Raw genomic sequence first — 18,458 nt, 5'->3', positions numbered from 1 at the left:
TTTCTCATCTATACAATGAGGATGGTGTCTAAGATCTCTCTCAACCAACTCTCTACTCTTAATCACACTGCCTTGTAATTTACCTGTCCACATGTCTGTCTCCCACGCTGGAATGTACACTGCTTTTACTCATCTTGGCAGAGAGAACCGAGGGCTCACTGTATCCATGCTCGGATGGCCAAGTGCATGAATGATAGCGTCACCGTAAACGCAAACACAATGTCTGAAACACAACACTAAGAAACTTACCTCAGAAAACAAACCAGTAAGATATCCCAACATATGACACTATATATTAAATCCAACCATAGAGCCGAGCTGGCTACCTCTCCTTATGTTCAGCGGTTCTACAATGTGAGCCAGAACCACAAGAATATGGTTGTGACACGCACAAAAAAGTAGACTGGAAAGGACTAAATCCTAAAAGGAGAGGTAAAAGGTGACCCCGCACCAAAAAGACCTAATCTTCAAACAATCAGAATCAAATGGCAAAATCCTTACTAAGTGCTTTAAAAATACGATGGGTTTTCCCTGTTTTCCCCTTTAAAAATAATTTCTGAAAACCGCTGAGACTAATAACATGTAATCCTTTAGTTTACTGCTTAGCTTTTAAAGACAGAAAATTACTTAAGAAACCAAACGTAACCACTTAGTGTGGCACAGGTACATTTCAAGAATAAGAATTTGCAATTAAAACAAAACAATTTTCCCAGAGTGGCAGTGCTGCCAGTGACAGAGTTCTCGAAAAACAGAGTAGTGGTCTGAGGTGTTCCGAACCAGTGGCTCAGGGAAACAACCACTCAAGCACACAAGTGGCATTTTGTGATCAAATTTATTTTTTGTTTAAATTTCATTTACTTTGTTTTACTGTAATTTACACAAGAGACTGCCAAGTAAACTAGGTATTTTACATTCACCACACATTCCCTCAAATCTCCACAGTTGTTAGAAAAACATTAAAATCCATGCGCCGGGCTCTCATTTCCATGTGTGCCTAAGCTCCCAATGATACTACAGATGCCAGCGAGAGTTAAGTTCATTAAAAGGAGAGGGCTAGACTCTTTATTTCACAAAATTAGCAATAATCTTCCTCGCACCAAACACTTTGCAGACAATGATTATGCTCTGACAAAACCTATCTTACAACAGTGCCCAGAGAGTAAACATCGGTCTTTATCCTGAGTACACAAAGGATGTATGAAATGTGGGTTTTGTTGCTGAGGATAACAGGGTATTGCAATGCAGTAGTGATCCTAAACATCCTTCCTTGTCTGATTCACTGAAATCACTCCAGTGGGGGAGGGATGCAGGACATGTGGGAAAACAAGGAGCAGGCAAGACAGGACTGTCAGCAAATCAGATTACTAATGTGATTTGACTGCAGGGGTTGGCGTGTTTTAGGAGGGACAGGAGGTTAAAAAAGACAGTTTGTGACCTGAAGGCTTCAACAATATAATTCTATTCAAGCTTCCAGGACTGACAGGGGAAAAACTGGATTCAGACAGAGAAAGCTGATAAAAATCTAACCTAGCTATTGTTCCTTCCTTTAAAAAAAAAAAAAAAGTGGCAGCCCGTTCTGACCAGCATTCTCATGATGCCTATTCAGGATCTGTTCTGATGACATCCTACTTGAGAGCACATCCCACAGTTGGAGGTCCCCCAGCCTCCTGGCGGGGCCTCCTCACCGCGCAGGCCAGACTCACACTGCATCTTAAACTGTTCCTATCTCAACGTCACCATCTCCCCCTTGAAGTGTGTGTTTCCACAAGAAGAGCAAAATGTCATCACTAACTATATCCTATCATGTGAGCTCTGAGGAATCTAGACCATTTGCATAGTTTCCAAGCTGTAGTTACAGACTGTCATCTTCAAAACAAGACTCCGTGAAGTGCTATACTTTTAGCTTTTCTACACAGCCTACAATCCTATTAAGACTAATTTCTCCATCAATGTGTTTGCCTAACAGGAGGCTGAAAATTGTCTAGTGTTTATTATAAATCAGAAACCGTCATCTCCATTTTTGCTAGGTTTGATGTAGAAAAATATTTGAAATTTAAAATATAAAAATCCAATAAAAACCAGAATTTTTTTCTAAGGATTTTTCCCTCAGGGCAAACAAGTAAAAACTGGCCTGTAACTTTGCTCCTTACCTTATATTGTCAGATTTGGCTGCAAGATAATGACCATCCAGAAATAAATAGTTATAAATATATTCAGAGTTTACACCCCAGATTCCCTGGAATACCAAAAAATTTTGAAGAAATTTTCTGTGGGAGTCTACTGCTTATGGGACTAAAATAAAAATTTATAAGAAACTGACTTAAAAGAAGAGAAAAATAATAAAAGGCTATATATGTTGGTCCACAACTTGACATTTATGAAACATACCAGCTAGTATTACATTGCAGTCAATTTGTCCATTAATGGTATTACTCTGATAATTATTAAAATCTGTTCCAGGTATATATATTGAAAATATTTTCTTTTGCATTCTTGCTGAAGATAGGTACAGTACTTTGGAGAAATTGTACTAATCCCTTCAGTATGTCTGTATGTACATATATACACAAATGTGTGTATTTGGATCTGTAGCTCTACATGCGCTTTATATACAGCTACAGACATATGCACACATACATATATACACACGTGGTGGAGAACCTGTGCTTGTGTGTGTATCATCACAAGCACACATCTGGGAAACGTCAACACTGCAAGATACTGGTCAGATTCTTCTTCACTCATCACTGGCTGCGCTTGTTCCCCTCACTTGACCTTGATTACGTAACTGTAAGAAAAGTGAAAGACAGTGCAAAATGTATTAAAATAGAGACAGAAAATGTTAGACAGCAGCTTGTCACACACACTTTCCAAAAAAAAAAAAATTCCTCAATGTATCAAAACTTTTGGCAGAAAATGTACCCCAACTACTGCATCTTACAATTTTCATCTGTTTAAAAAGATTTTGGTCTTACTACTAATGCCACAATATATTCTCATCAGAGGGGAAAATAAAGTCGAGGCAGAAATAAATCACAAAAACTTAGGAGAGTTTAACAAAAGTAACAATAACTTATTATTATTATTTTTTTAATGAACATGGAATTTAAAAGTGTTTTGGGGGAATCTTGGAAGAGTTACTTCATTCTTATTTGGCACAACTAGCTTTTCTCATAATTGAACACTTCATTCATCCCAATGTTCAAAAATTAAAAGAGCGGGTAGCTCATGTGGGGCAGCAAAGAACCACAGTGGAGGGAGGAGAGTGTTACATCTCGTTCTTTTTCTAATAAACATCATAGTTCAATATAAACAAATGATACAGCATACTGTCGATTTTTGTTTACTCACACTGGTTTCAATTTGTGAGGGAGATTTTGATTTTCTGTTTTTTTGCATCTCTGGGAAAATTTGTTATATGGGCATATAATGTTTTAAAGAAATAAGACCACAGAAATGTTTTACACCATAAATTAAAACTAAAGTGCATTTACGCAGAGTACAGCTAACTGTAATAACTGAAGATGAAATATCAAGGAAGACTTTCTGGTGCACAGAAAATATTACAGCCAAAACAAATTATTGAGGTTGGCTCGTATGGTATGGGATAGAGAATCTTTATGTGATCTCAAGTGATTTTACATATTTCCTTACTAACCACAAATGGTTCTACAAAGAACCAGGTCAATTAACTCGGTATCGAAAAATCAGCTAGCTTCTAGGACAATGTGCTACGTGATGAGTAAGAGCATCTGGCGGCTGGGTTCTAACCTATAACACTAAAAACTAACCCAGGATTACTAAATTCAACCTGGTCCACAGGTAAAATTTTTAAAGACTATATAATAAGTGTTCACTATTAATTTCTAAAATATTTATCTTTTAAATTCTAAAAATAAAACCACATTTAACACTTAGAGCTTCTGCTCAGCAAGTTAACTGCCCATCACCAAAAGGTACAGGTTTTGAAACATCTTTTTACCCAGGTCTTCACTTACACAGTTTGATATTGTCTCTGACCCTACAGGGGACTCATCTAGACATCAGCAGCCGACGTGCCTCGAACGGAACCCCTCTTACGCATCTAAACGTAAAATAAAATTGTGAGCTGCTGAAATCAGACTCTAAATAGGGGTTAGTAAGCAAGGGGAGAAAAAAGATCTAGAAGAAATTATGAAGCGATGGCTGACTGTTTATAACCATATCCACGTTAAGAATGAAGTTCTGAGGCCCCTCAAATAACCTTGGCTTAAAGACATTCTTGCAAAAGGCTTTTCTTAGCACAAAAAAAGGTTTATCCATCCTTAAATGTAAAAAACAAAAGGGTTTTTTACATCCTTAAATGTAAAAAACAAAAGCCTGCAGACTGATAAAAAATTATGAAAAACAGCCAATGGGTAAATAAATTGTTTGCCAATATGTGAGAAAACGTCCCAAAGGTCTGGTCCACATTTGTATAGTCCCTAGGCCAGACAAGGAAGCCATGAGGGTGTGGGCCACACCTCTCTGCTGCTTCTGAGAACAGGGTCTCTCAGGGGAGTCCTTTAAAGGAAGTTTACTGAAAGGAGGGAGAATGAAAGGAAGAAAAGGCAAGCACAGAAACAATGTATGGCAAACCATGAAGGGCACACAGATGTATTAGAAAGGACAGGCATTCATAACAATAGCCTCCAGACAAGCGACACAACTCAATGAGAAAACAAAAAACCAAATGAACAGAAAACAAACAAATGCAATAAATGCATTAAAACTCAACACATCCTCACCCCCACCCCTGTACCAGAAGTGCCAGTTAAGAACAAACAGGTAAAACGTTAACCTAAAGTCCTCCTTCAGCCGCTGAGCCTCAACCCCAGGGCAGTTCCCTGCAGATCATAGGCAGGGGCATTCCTCGTGTGCCTAACCTCTCAAGATACTAATTCTCTCCAGGGCCAAAACCCATTTGAAAGAAATCCAATTCTTAAAATATTTGCGAATTAAGAGCATTATAACGTCATTAAAATCTATCATCAGGTGTCAGGGGTCAGGACCTCAAGGAAAAAGCATGGTAAAGAGGACTCTAAAATGGGATGCCTCTTCAAGAGGCAGGTGCTTTCCGGGTAGGCATTCTTGGCCTGCAGGCTTGATGCTGCCCAGATTCTGAGGATGCTTTCACAAAGCCACTGTTAGGACTCAGAGCAGCAGCATCTTGATTCTGTGATGTGGAATCAAGCACTCCCCAATGACCTACAGCAAAATAACTTAAATGGGATTCAACGTTAAGATGCAGCACTTAATGGTGAAATTTGTCTTAAAATGTTTTTGAGATAGTTGACAAAGCAATTGCTATGTACCCTCACTGTGAAGCAATGATAGATTTTCTACTAGCTTTATGAGGGGGTTAATCAGTTTCAGCAATGTGGGTATAAGAATGGTGACACTGTCTAAGGAATTGGCCTTTTACTTCTCTATCTTACACCTTCTTCAGGAGTGCAATTTCCAGCTCACAAATAACTGATCTGCATGGAGCAGCAGCTGCACCTGCAGGCCCACTGCCATAGTTGAGAGCAAGAGTCACCAGCTCCACAGCGGAGGGTCACAGCGTGTTGATGCTGGGACCATTCTGTGTTCAGGTATCGTGCGGCTGAGAACTTGTTAGGGAAGCAAGAGTACTTCCCTGGGGGAAGAAATCTCAGTCAAGTTCTGTCCAAGGGGTCCAGAGATAGGTAGGGGTCAGAGTCCAAACCAGATAGGGCTATATTTATCACCTGGTCAATGGTAACTACTCTTCCCTATGTGACACACAGTTCTTCAGTATAAAAATTAAAAACTGAGAGAAGGGCTCTCTCCCAAGGGTTTGAGCTGTTGGTAAATCCTTGTTGAAAATGCCAGTGCTACATCATGGGCTTAGTGTGGATGGCTGTCTCTTGCTGCTTCTGTTTCATGTTCAGTGGACACCCACCAGCAGCTTGGAAGGGCTGAAGGCAGAGCTGGCAGGTATTCCTGGAGACTTGGGCACTTGGAGGGAGTGAAACCAGACAAGGTAAATGGACTAAAACTGGATAGGGTATCGAGGGCCAGGGGGGTGCTTGTTATAGAGTCAGAGAAAGACACCTGACTCTTGAAAAAGGGAACACAGAAGTGGGAGAGAGGTCTGGAAAGAAAGGTAGGAAGTGCCCATGACCTGCTGTTGCCTATTTAAATGTTTTGCCTGTGGCTAGAATAAAAATAAGGAAGTGATGGGGGTATCTTCCGCTCTTGCCATTTCATCACCCTATTCCCTATATCCAGAACTCACAGCCCTAATATTAGTATGAGAAATTGGAGTCAAAGAGGCTTCCACTGGCTAGTCTAGAAACCAAACCCTAATTTATAAAATATGTTCCAAATTTCAAACAATCAAAATTTTTTGGAACAAAATCCATTCATAAGTTGGAGTCTGCCTATAGTTTACTTTATGTATAAGATAAGGTTAAAATATTTTATTGCCTTATAAAGAAAATATGTCCTAGTCCTCTCAGAAGGTTTATATAAAACTAATTAGAAGCAGATCTGCTGTAATCACCAAAAGTAAGCAACTTTAAACAGATTCTTTACGATGCTATGTGCCAGAAAAATAGGTTTCCTTTTGTGCCAAAGAATCTGATTTGCTGCCATTCTCCTGTGATTAAATGGAGTTTCTGCCTCACACGCAGGCGTCTGTCAAATGCTCACACCTGCAGGGCTTCCAAAACTGGGCCTGTTGGCAGGACTCGAGATGACCACATGGAAACCACTAGCAGGCCCTGGACATTCCTTGGGTCCGTTTCACCCATGGGGCCTTACTGCCAACTGAAGACAAACATGGCCCAGGGCAAAAACAAAACCAGACACATGCAAGAGGAAGCCAGGGAAGCATCCATCCCAAAGAAAGAGGAGACGCCCACTGGCTGCTGGCCCTGCCCACTAGTGGTGGTGAGCAGCTGGGATGGGCTGTAACACTGAACTGTGGCATGCTGACCTCTTGCCCAAGGATCACCTGAATCTGCCTAAAGCTTAGGAAGAAATAAAGATTCACTGCTAGTTGGGAGAAGCAGAGGAGGCATTTCCAGAATTAGTAACAATACCACTAGCCTTACCTTTTCTACAAAAAAAGCGAACTAGGACTTATCGTGTTAACATTTGTAAACTTGCTGTGATACAAACTGAGCCAAAAGCAACTTAGTCTGGCAAAGTGTCTAAAAGGACTGTGAACCAGGAACCAACATAGAGAACTAGAGTTTGTGTGTAAGAAAGAATACAGAAGCATTAGATATTTAACAGGTAACAAATTCTAGACTGAGAAAACTCTAGTCTACCTTCACGCAATCTGCTCAACAAAAGAGAGATCAGAATATGTGAAGGAATAGCAGTGTCTAAGAAACTCCATTTTGATGAGAATAAGTAGAATACGGAATGGCTTTTAATAACACTCTTCCTAATTCTAGCTCTGTATTTACAAGCATGTATACAGTTTTAGAAAAGGGAAAATTAGAGAATTGCCATAGAACAGCCAGTCTTACTGTTTCTAGTTCTTTCTGAGTCTCGTCTTCCATTCTCCTAATGTCTTCCATTGTGAGATCGATCCACTTGTCAATCCAACAAAACAGCTGGCGATGGAAGTTTGTAAATATCCGTTTTTCTTGCTTTTAAAGCAAAGAAAAAAAGTAGCATAAGATGACAAAAACTTAAGATTAATGACACATTAACTTTACATGTTCCAATTAACCCATGAAATTTACACATTTGGTTCAAAAAGACTACTCTGTAGATTTGTGGAAATCATAATTCCATTTTATTATCATTGTGTACAGCAAAATTAAAAAAAAAAAAAGAACCTTTCCCTGTGAAATGGAAAACAATCTCCCAGGCAAAGGTGTCATGATCTAGTAGAAATTAAAAAAATGTGGTGTGTATGACCTAATCCAACACATTCCTGCTGGGCCTGATTTATTTTTACCTTTTTCTAAACGTCAATGAGCAAAGGTCAACTAGATTTCTTCTGCTATAAAACTATATATTGTCATTCTTAACATGCACTATGAAGTGGAATACAATAATGCATTGAAAGAAAAGAGTCCTGGGTTCTTTTATTAAATTAAGAATCATTACAAACTCTCCCTTAATTTTTCTACACAACACGTTGCTGCCACTATTATAAATATATTTAAAAACCATGTATATAATGTGGTTTCAATTGCAGGATTATTTAAGTTTTATTCAACTTTCCCAAAAAGAGAGAAAACTGCATGGAACAATAAGTATTTCTGGACAACCTTCAACTTAAAAATATTTTTCCATGAATAGAAAGGATTTTATCAATTACATGTGTGACTTCCATTTTTTCAGAACTGGACTGTTAATCTATGATTATGATCCAAGAGGAAGGAAGAATACCAATATTTACAGAATGCCTACTGTGGGCCAACTGCAAGCAGGCCCATGAATAATCAAAGTTTCCAGCACTTTGAGATCCTTGTCTTATAAAGTATTACAGCAGCTATAGTTTAAAAATAGAAAAGTTATTATGAAACAGACACTACTAATTGTGGAGATCTGAGATATAATGAGGGTTTCTTTATAATAATAACAGAATAAATATTCACCCTACAGGAAAAGTAAATACCAAGGAAATGTTTCAACATTCCTAGGTAGTAACAACCGTGTGCATTTATAAAATTCCAATTCTCCCCTCCTCCTAGATCTAACTGCCCATGTTACTTTCACTTTAATAAAGAAGACATAAAAAAGAAACAAGTAGAATTTGGATCATCAGATTGTGTACCTTAGTTCAGAGTGTGCCTATTTTCACTAAGGACCTCTAAAGAAGTCATCCCTCCCCTGTGACAGCACAAGGCACACATATATATTCTGAGAGATATGGAGGGTAGGGGGAAGGGTCCAGCTGAGCTGGGGCAGAGGAGCCCTTCAGCAAGCTGGGCTCGCTCTCTCCCTCCAGCCAGGATCAGAACACCAGGTCCTCTTGGGGACGTGCTGTGTGGGGAAAAGGGTTCTCTACAGAAGTGCTGGGCAAATCATAAGGTAAGCACTTTGAATGAAAAGCTGTTGTGCTTGTCCCCAAAGAAAGTCCCTTAAAACCTCTGCTGCCATCTGTCTTTGCTGCTTCAAGGTATAAAGAAGGGCTGAAATGAATTATGTAGGGACAATAATTTTCATATCATAAAGGAGGGAAAAAAAGTAACAATAGAGAAGATATCCCATTAATAATAGCTAGCTCCGATCTTACCCTAAATCTAAGTCACCACGTTTTCAACAGATTTTTACCTTCTGAATGAAGTTTTCTACTTTGCTTTGCAGTCCCCACCACTTGAATTTGATGGTCACCAGCTTATAGGCACACATCTGGGGACAGTCAGGGCTGTTTGCCAGCTCCTTCTAGATGAGAAAAATTGAAAAGGAGAAATTGTGACTTAAATATTTATGTTTTCATTAAAATTGACTGTTGTGTAACGACATCACAGACATACATGAAGAAAATTACAATCTCATGTGTTTAATTCAGATATTTGAAAATTTGAAATCATTTTAGCAAAAGCCGCAGTATTCCCCTGCTGTAAACCCTCCTTCCACAGACCAAGTTACTTCCTAGCTCTAAAGTTTAATAGGTATGTTGCTCTGCCTCAAATTACACTATTCAGATTTCATATTAAATACCAAATTCTATTCACATCAAATCAATAGTGAGCCTTTAATACGTAAGGGTTCTCATAACACCATCACCACACTCCCTTGATGTGGTGAGGCACAATAAAAAATGACAAGGAAATTCAGCTTTCTCCTGTATCTTCAGATATTCGCAAGTGGACCTGTACTGTTTATTAACTGAGGTATTTTCAATAGAAGGGAGATACGAAAAGTGATGCAACAGCAAAAATGATCTGTAATTACCAAATATTTGGAGGTAAATCCTATACATACAGACTTCAATTTCCACAAATGACTACACCTCACAGTTTAAATGGTGTAGTCAGGAATCAAATCAAGACTTGTTCTGGTAACAAGGGAAAATAAACTATTTTTTTAAAGAGCCAAGAGAGGTGGGGCAGAGTGGTTCATGCCTATAATCTCAGAGCTTTGGGAGGCCGAGGTGGGAGGATCACCTGAGGCCAGGAGTTGGAGACCAGCCTGGGTAAGATAGCAAGATCTTATTTCTAAAAAAAAAATAAACAGGCCGGGCACAGTGGCTCACACCTGTAATCCCAGCACTTTGGGAGGCAAAGGTGGGCAGATCACTTGAGGTCAGGAGTTCGAGACCAGCCTGGCCAACATGGTGAAACCCCATCTCTACTGAAAAATACAAAAATTTGCTGGGCATGGTGGTGGGAGCCTGTAATCCCAGCTACTAGAGAGGCAGAGACAGGAGAATCACTTGAACCCAGGAGGAAGAGGTTGCAGTGAGCTGAGGTCACATCATTGCCCTCCAGCCTGGGCGACAGAGCAAGACTCTGTCTCAAAAAATAATAATAAAAATAAAGAAATAAATAAACTGGGATGAGAGGTGGGGGCACTGCAACCCATGTTATTATTGATGATTTCTGTGAGTCTTACTGAGGCTTTGCCTTACTTAGTGAGTTCAATATACTAGCATGTTTATTTTCAGGAGTGAGTGAGTGGGGGTGGACCAGGAGCTTGCAGCATACATCAGTGATTTAAATACACAGGTCCACTTCCAAGGTGATGTGTGCAGAAGACCAAAATACTCCTGAGCTGACCCAGAAAAGCCTGGAACAGGTGCATAGCAGTGAGCCCTCAGGGCTCAGTCTACTGCAGAAGGCACATACCAAAGCACCACAGAGAGCAGAGGCAGACTGCAAGTATGGTCTGGGGAAAAGAGCCTTTCTGTAAACCTGAAGCCCCAGTGTTGGTATGCTTACAAGATGATTAAAAAAAAAAAAAAAGGCGACATCATCTTAGGACTGTTGTGCGGTTGTGGGGACTGAGCAAGGCAGTTTATGTTCCATGCTTAGTAGGTGAGACTGAAGGGCTTAATACATGTTAGTTCTCTCTTTCTATTGTTCTTTAATAAGTGCTGTATTGACCACTTTTGAATCTGCAAGACAGTTTTAACCAAGTTGCCTCCTAAGAGAAGAAAGTCAGTGCAACACGACGGGGACCCCTTTTATAAAAACTAAATTACTGAGTCAAAGGCCAAAGCAGCCTCTCCCATGGGCTCTTCCCTCTTCACCGCTGTCCTTGTCTTCACACGGTGGTGCCCAGACATCACTGGATCAGTCCCACTGGGTGCCACCACCATTGCTTGTCAGCTTCAACTTACCAGCTTCAACTCATCCCACTTTCAAAAAGCTGCGTGTGAGCAAAGATTCTTTCTCAAATCGGCCACATACATTCAAAAAATGATTAATTTCTAGGTCTTATTCTAAACCTCAAGATTATTTTTCCTTTATGTGATTGAAGCACCAGATCACATTTTTTTCCCCCAAATTATATACCATGGCGCAGTTTTAAGTTAATTCTAGGGATATGCTATATAAAAAATTCTATCCTGGTATTACTAAGCGACTGAATGTTCTATAGAGTCCTTCATGATTGATCAACTTTTCTCAAGACATTTGTTCTGTAGTAACATTTCATCTTCTGAAGAATAACCTGATACATGGGCTAAATCAATGAGGTAGCACCAGTAAGCAATTAAATAAAAATATTATAGCAAACTGTCCTCTTGCAGGTGAGCTCTGTTAACAAAATATCTTGGCTAGCTTAGCTCTATTTTTCCATGACTTTTCCCCCATAAAACAGTACCAATGTGAAAATTCAGGATGTATGTGTATGTGTATACTTTAGTAATATAATATAATTCAGCAAGTATTACATGGCACCATTTACCCTTTACTCTGTGCTACGTGCTGTCAGGGGACATAAATGTAGCTGGTAGAGAAGAGGATAATTATGTAAATAATGCTGCCCTTGGTGTCAATATTCTCTCCCAGGAAACACCCTCCTGTTGTGGATGCTGGCTTGGGCTAAAATCAAATATTTACATACTCCTCCCTTTGCTCTGCAGGCCCCTGGCACTTAAGCTGGGCTCCTGAAGAAGGGTCAACAAGCCTTCCATAAGACACAGCTAGCTTCTAAGTGCCCAGCTTTATTGAAATGACAACAAAGTTGGTCTTCCACAGATCATTTGACCAATAAACAACGAGCCAATGCTGAAGTACTTTCTAATCCAATGAATGTCACTGAAAATCCTCATATGCAATACAATTTGGGTTATGCAGAATATGGCACTTAATTGTGAGATACAGCTGCCAAACAGTAGCACTAGACTAGGAGTAAGGGGACTTGGATTGCAAGGTAACTTCCTGTTTAACACAGGGCAGGATCACTAACCTCTCTCTGGGCCTCGTTTCTCCATCTGTAACAGGAAAACTAGACTCTATCAGAGCTTTTCATTCTCCACTGAGGAAAAACTAAAAGCAGGGGTGAGTGAACTAAGGTTCTTGAGGGCCAGGATTGGTCTAGGGCTGTACGTGGTAAACATTACACATCTTTGACATCCAATGGCTTGTCCTAAAACTTCCTGTAATTTTGTGTTTTATTCTACAATATGCCTGGGCTTCAGAAAATATTCCCCAGCCTGCCACCCACCCACAGTGAATTTCCTCTATGACTGAGTACCCCACCAAACCACTGATGAACTCTAAGATACTTTCCAGATTGAACATTAGAAGGTCCTATTAATTATGAGCTGCTGAAAGCTTTCTTCTACAACTTCAAATCATTGGACACCTTGTACTAAATGAAAAATCTTGGGTGTACCTAGAACACTGACGCTTCAGAATTCTCCAGCAATTTTATAAAAACAGTGGGATGAAGCACGGTTCTAATTAAAGGAGTAAGCTAACTGTAATATACATATGCCTACACTAAACTTGAGCTCCAAGAACAGAGTACACATACGTGACTTCAACAATTAACCAAGTTTATTTCTCACATTCTTTCTAGTGACTCTGGCAAGCTGCACAAATCAATTAATACTGGTAATTCATAAAGTAACATTGATCTATAAAATTCATTTTAGAAACTATAAGCCATGGGACAAAAAGGAACCAGTTCCCTAAGCTATCTTTTCAAATCTAAAATGTATATTCAGTCCCAATCTGATTTTTGCTTTCCATCCAATTTACAAGTAATTATTTTTTTAAAAACCCTTCAGAGAAGAACACGCACCCAACTAAAAAACAACAGCTTGTTGCCTAAAAACATAAATATTACCAGAAGAAAGTTGAGAGCACACAAGCTACACACATTTTTTTTCAATCATTATTATTAATGTATACAAGATATCTAAAAGTTCTCATACAATTCTCAAAATGATTTGCGGGAGTCATCTGTTAAATGTGAGCTACGGTTTTTAAAAGTACTGATTAAGAACATGGCTTTGAAAGTCTCCATACTTATGATGACACAGAAAATAGTGAAAATGTCCGAATGTCGTACAATAACCTAAAAGAATCCTTTTGGTATCATCTCCCTGGAGTGAAATCTGACACTAGGTAATAAAAAGTCTTAAAAGTGGTTCATATCCTACCCTGTACCCTTTAACCTGGTAATTCCACTTTCAGAAATATATCCTATTAATTAAGTAAAGAAATAATACCACAGATTTATCCGGTAACAGCAAAAATCTGGACTTATTAATTATTAACTTAAATACCCACTACAGGAGAGGGGTGAAATACTTCACAGGTCTTCCATATAATGGGCTATTATGCATACAGCCATTAAAAAACATTTTTTTCCAGCGTTGCGGTGGTTCACATCTGTAATCCCAGCACTTTGCGAGGCCGAGGCAGGTGGATCATCTGAGGTCAGGAGTTCGAAATCAGCCTGGCCAACATGGTGAAACCCCGTCTCTACTAAAAATACAAAAATTAGCTGGCTGTGGTGGCGGGTGCCTATAATCCCAGTTACTTGGGAGGCTGAGGCAGGAGAATCATTTGCACCCAGGAGGTGGAGGTTGCAGTGAGCTGAGTTCGTGCCATTGCACTCCAGCCTGGGCAACAACAGCAAAACTCCATCTCAAAAAATAGAGAGAGAGAAAAAGAAAAAGAAAAAATTTCAAATAACAGTCAACAATGTGGGAGGGAAAAAAAGGAGAATTAATACAAATAGGTATCTATGTATAGTATAAACATTCCTAACAAAATAAACTACAGGAATCAGAAAATATACCAAATAATAGTAATTAAATTAGACAACTAATTTTTATTTTCTTTTGTGTACAATTATTTTCAAAATTATCATTTAAAATTAAAAAAAAACCAAATACGCAGAAAACCAAATTGATGCTAAAAAAGTTTTTTTTTGCCCTCAGCAGAGTATTTTAGGACAAAGACTGACTTTACCCTAAATTATCTGGGTACTATTTCAAGTCTTCATTCTTCTTTCACTATAAACAATCTGGCTTTTGGCTTCTTTCTTCTGATGTTTAGTAAATTAAATCTAAACAAAGCTAAACAAAATCAAGTTAAAAGCCGAATTAAGATCTTTAATACGTAAGTTTAGTCCATCCCATATTTAATTCTTCTTTAAAGCAATTACAAGGTATATATGCAAAATAAAATGATCAACACTTCTAGGGCATCAGCAACATTCTAGTGAAGAAATGTTGTAATCTTCAAAATGTGAAAAATCTCAAAGGGGCAAATATTTGGGACCCCACACTCAGAGCAATGTTCTAGAATCCACAAGACCCAAAGAAGTTCCAGAAGTCTCTGCCCAGCTCTCAAGAGGTTCACAGCCTGGGGCAAGACAAAGTTTCCTCTCTGACTTTAAAAAATACAAATGTTGTGGGGAGGGTGAAAGGAGAGAGAGGAACAAAAAAGATAACTATTGGGTACCAGCGGGGGTGAGAAATACTATGTACAACAAACCCCCGTGATATGTGTTTACCTACATAACTAACCTTCACATGTACCCCCTAAACCTAAAATAAAAGTTTTAAATAAAGTTTTCTGATTCTTTCTTCTTCAGTGGCTAAAAAACAACCCCAAAGCAAATAAAACCAAAATCTGAATTAAGATCTTTAACACACAACTCCAATCCAGCCCAAACCTAACATTTCCTCCTCTAAGGCAAAACAGTTAACTCTTTCCTAATCTGAAAGTAGATAAAATGATTTTGCTGAGTTTTACATAAAGCATGAAAATTTAAAAGGACAACTTAAAAGGGTAAAGAATGGTTGATTACAAAGAGAACAATCAAAAGTTCTACAAGATGAACGTCATGGGCTAACAAGAACCTCAAATTATGACTCATCGCTATGTAATTTAAATTTCATCTGTAATATAGTAAGCACTAGTTGTGAAATGTTTCCAAAATTGTATTTAAATAGTTTGTATATTCACTGAATTCCTTACATTTCATGTTTCTAACTGTAAATGAAACTCCCAAGCCCGAGTCATGTTTTTAATTTAACAACACATATTAGGTTACTCTAAGGTATGTGGATGAGGTCTTACGGGGAGTAATGTATACTAGAGGCACACAATGTAACTAAACAAAACACAGTGTGTTTAACTGGAAGAGTGAGCAATCAGTACATGTTATCCACAAGAACTAGTTTCTCAAATCTGTGACAAACAAATATAAACAAACATAAAAGAGATTTAACATTTTTTAAAAAGAATCCAAAGGCATTCTGGAAATGTATTTTCTAAAAATACAGTCCCCTCAGTTTCATGAGATTTGTCAACTTTACACATACTTTTTCCTATTTAAAACTGTGTTGGGATGAAGATGGAATAGGTATATGCTACACTGAACCAGAATTAACACTTTGCAAAGACACAGCAGTTTCTATAAGGCTCATAACTGTCTTCATATTTTCATTTTTCAATTTAAGGGAATGTGAATGCTTAATTTCAGCTGCTGATTTTGTGATGTTAAGTTTCCAACCCAGATTTCACCAAGAAAGTTAAAAATAAATGCACTGCTGGGAGTGCTGCCAGTGTGTGTGCATCAGTAAATATCAACACAAGATTATGAAATGTATCTGACGTCTATGTACTGAAATTTCAAGCAGATCCCCATTCCCCAACTCAGCTATTCTCTCTATTTAGGTAACCTAAACTTTATTTAGGTAACCATTTATTTTAGTAGCCATTTTGACAGACTTACATTGGACATTATATTTCTGTAAATACATGGGAAGTCCAACATTTACTTGATTTTTATTTGGTTTAAGGTAGTTAACTTGAATCTAGCAAATACTTACAAGCCCCTACTATGAGCAAACCTCCCTGCTTGGCACTGACCTGTATCAAGGTAAGTCAGACACAAAGCCTATCGTTTAAAATTCAGTGTGAACAACAGGAGATGGAGGAAGTGGGGGGAAGGAAGACAGAGGGAATACATAAACCACCGCCCTAACCCAAGACACACCGGGAGCCATGAGAAGGTCATCGGCAAGACTCTAGTGGCATTCAAAGGTGGAGGAGTCCCATCTGGTGGGGCAAATGGAAAATATTAAATGGAAGAAGTAAACGTGAGACTAAATGTGAGTTAAAAAAGACTGAACTAATTGTAGGTTAATCTAATTTCACAAAAATAGGCGAAATAAGATCCAGACAGGAAAACTTACTGCCTGTGAGAGGATAATCAGTCACATTTTCCATGTTCCTCCAAACCTAATTTTTTGTGTGGCTCACACCCATTTCACTAAAGAGGACTATGTTATATGCTTCATGCTTGTGTCTGATAACTCCAGGAGTGACACTATTTTCAAGCAAAACCCCAAGTTCACCTTCAAATGAAACTCATGAAGAAAACTGTTTCTGGAAGTGTCTGGAAGAATCTCTGCAAGAAGCTCACACTGCCAAATCACTTCTTGAACTTGAATAAGACATTCATTCATCTGTGCCTGAATCTAACTCTGCCTGAGAACAGAGACATTCCATAGCCAAGATAAGGTTAGAATTAATCAGTTTTGCTCTTAGAGCACTTAGCTTCTTAAAGACATGGAAAAGCTTTTTTTTTTTTGGTATCCTCTATAGGAGTTAACATAATTAGTACATACTATGTGCTATATATTTATTTTAAAAATCAAATTAAAAATGTAGTCATCAAACTAGATATTAAAAAAGACTCAGCCATGCTTGAAGGTCTGCTTTATTATACATAATCCAAAATGTGGTCTAACCAGAAACTAATTACTAAGCCTCTTTATGCCACCCACTATGGGGTTTCAAATGTGAGATTACAGGGAGGGAACATGTTTTCAAATGCTTTGTATCCTCCCTGGATCTCACAGACATGTTGAGGCTAAGAAACAAGAGAGCACCTCCCAGTCTTTCCACTAGGGCGGCTACCAAGTAACAAACACTGCTCATAAGCCACCTGAGTCTCTGGGTGGCTTTCCTGCCACTCTCTATCTCAAAAGAGATTTCCACACCTGAATTTCAACTTTTCCCTCATCACTCACTTCTACTCCTCCTATCCCTGGCCAAAAAAATTTTGCAGTTTCCTTATCTTAGGTCACGGACACCAAGTGTACCACCATCTTTTCAGACATGGGGTAGAAAAAGAAAGAAATCTTGGTAGCATGGCATTAAACAAATTAACATCTCTATCATGCACAAATATGGTTTCCCTCCACTGGCGTGAAGGATCCAGAATGGCCTCTACAGCTGTTCTAGAATGAGACTAAAGCTGACTGAGCAGCTAAACAGTATGAAAATCTGAACAGCCAAGCTCTGACTGCGGAGCATTAGCTCAGGCTAGAGTTAACACAAAAGACAAATGGGGCATGCCTTTATGATGAGAAAGAACATGTACATAAAGATAATTTAAAAACCACCATAATTTCTGGATCAACTTATTTATTTGACCGGATCCCCTTATATATTCCGAAGTTCAGAGCTCTGGCTGAGACTTCCGAGACACATCAAGCCCTATAAGGCAGAGACGCTTTGACAAAGCCTCCTACAAAGACCTTTAGAGGCCTAATTATTAACTATCATCTATTTGTAGACACAGAAGCTTAAATCTTCAAGAGATGTCTGGCTTAAATGAAGGAAGAAATGAGGCCTTGCCATGGGATAAAAATGAAACCACAATCTTCAAAGGTAGTGTTTCAATCTGTTAAAATGACAATTCCTCACTCAAATCAGAGAAGGGAAACTGAAAAGCTAAAAACAAATGGAAACAGGTACACACACACACACACACACACACACACACACGTGCACACAGTGCTATAGAGAAGCAAGACATTTACATCCATCAGAAATGTACAATTCTGCCTTGAAGCAAAATTCTTAATCAGGTTATAAATCGCTTTCCTATTACTATGCACACAGTCACTTCATCAAGTGCTGAATCCTAAGTAACAAAAATATAATTCACGCACTCAGATTTTAAAAATTCTTTCTTCAGAGGGAAAATAAATATACAACTGAGGCCTGCATCTCTGGGTTTGT

General features: G+C 38.6%; 1 protein-coding gene across 3 annotated transcripts in view; it reads right to left on the bottom strand.

Moving 5' to 3' along the window:
* Positions 1-813: 813 nt before the first annotated feature.
* The window catches only part of PITPNB (phosphatidylinositol transfer protein beta), a 68,031-nt gene continuing 50,386 nt past the window's right edge, over positions 814-18,458 (bottom strand). For 2 of the 3 annotated variants that reach the window (XM_003905362.3, XM_009216989.4), the window contains exons 9-11: positions 9,283-9,393; positions 7,521-7,643; positions 814-2,788 (exon numbers count right to left, since the gene is read on the bottom strand). In XM_003905362.3, coding sequence (XP_003905411.1) covers positions 2,738-2,788; positions 7,521-7,643; positions 9,283-9,393 — 285 coding nt within the window. In that variant the 3' untranslated portion in view covers positions 814-2,737. Of the gene's footprint in view, positions 2,789-3,998; positions 4,085-7,520; positions 7,644-9,282; positions 9,394-18,458 lie in introns of all 3 variants that reach the window. The other variant, XM_003905361.3, reaches the window with a different exon arrangement.

Source organism: Papio anubis, chromosome 16, assembly GCF_008728515.1.
Source record: "Papio anubis isolate 15944 chromosome 16, Panubis1.0, whole genome shotgun sequence".
Classification (NCBI taxonomy): Eukaryota; Metazoa; Chordata; class Mammalia; order Primates; family Cercopithecidae; genus Papio; species Papio anubis.
The sequence above is the reverse complement of the archived record's forward strand: the minus strand, read 5'-3'. Positions and strand labels throughout refer to the sequence as shown.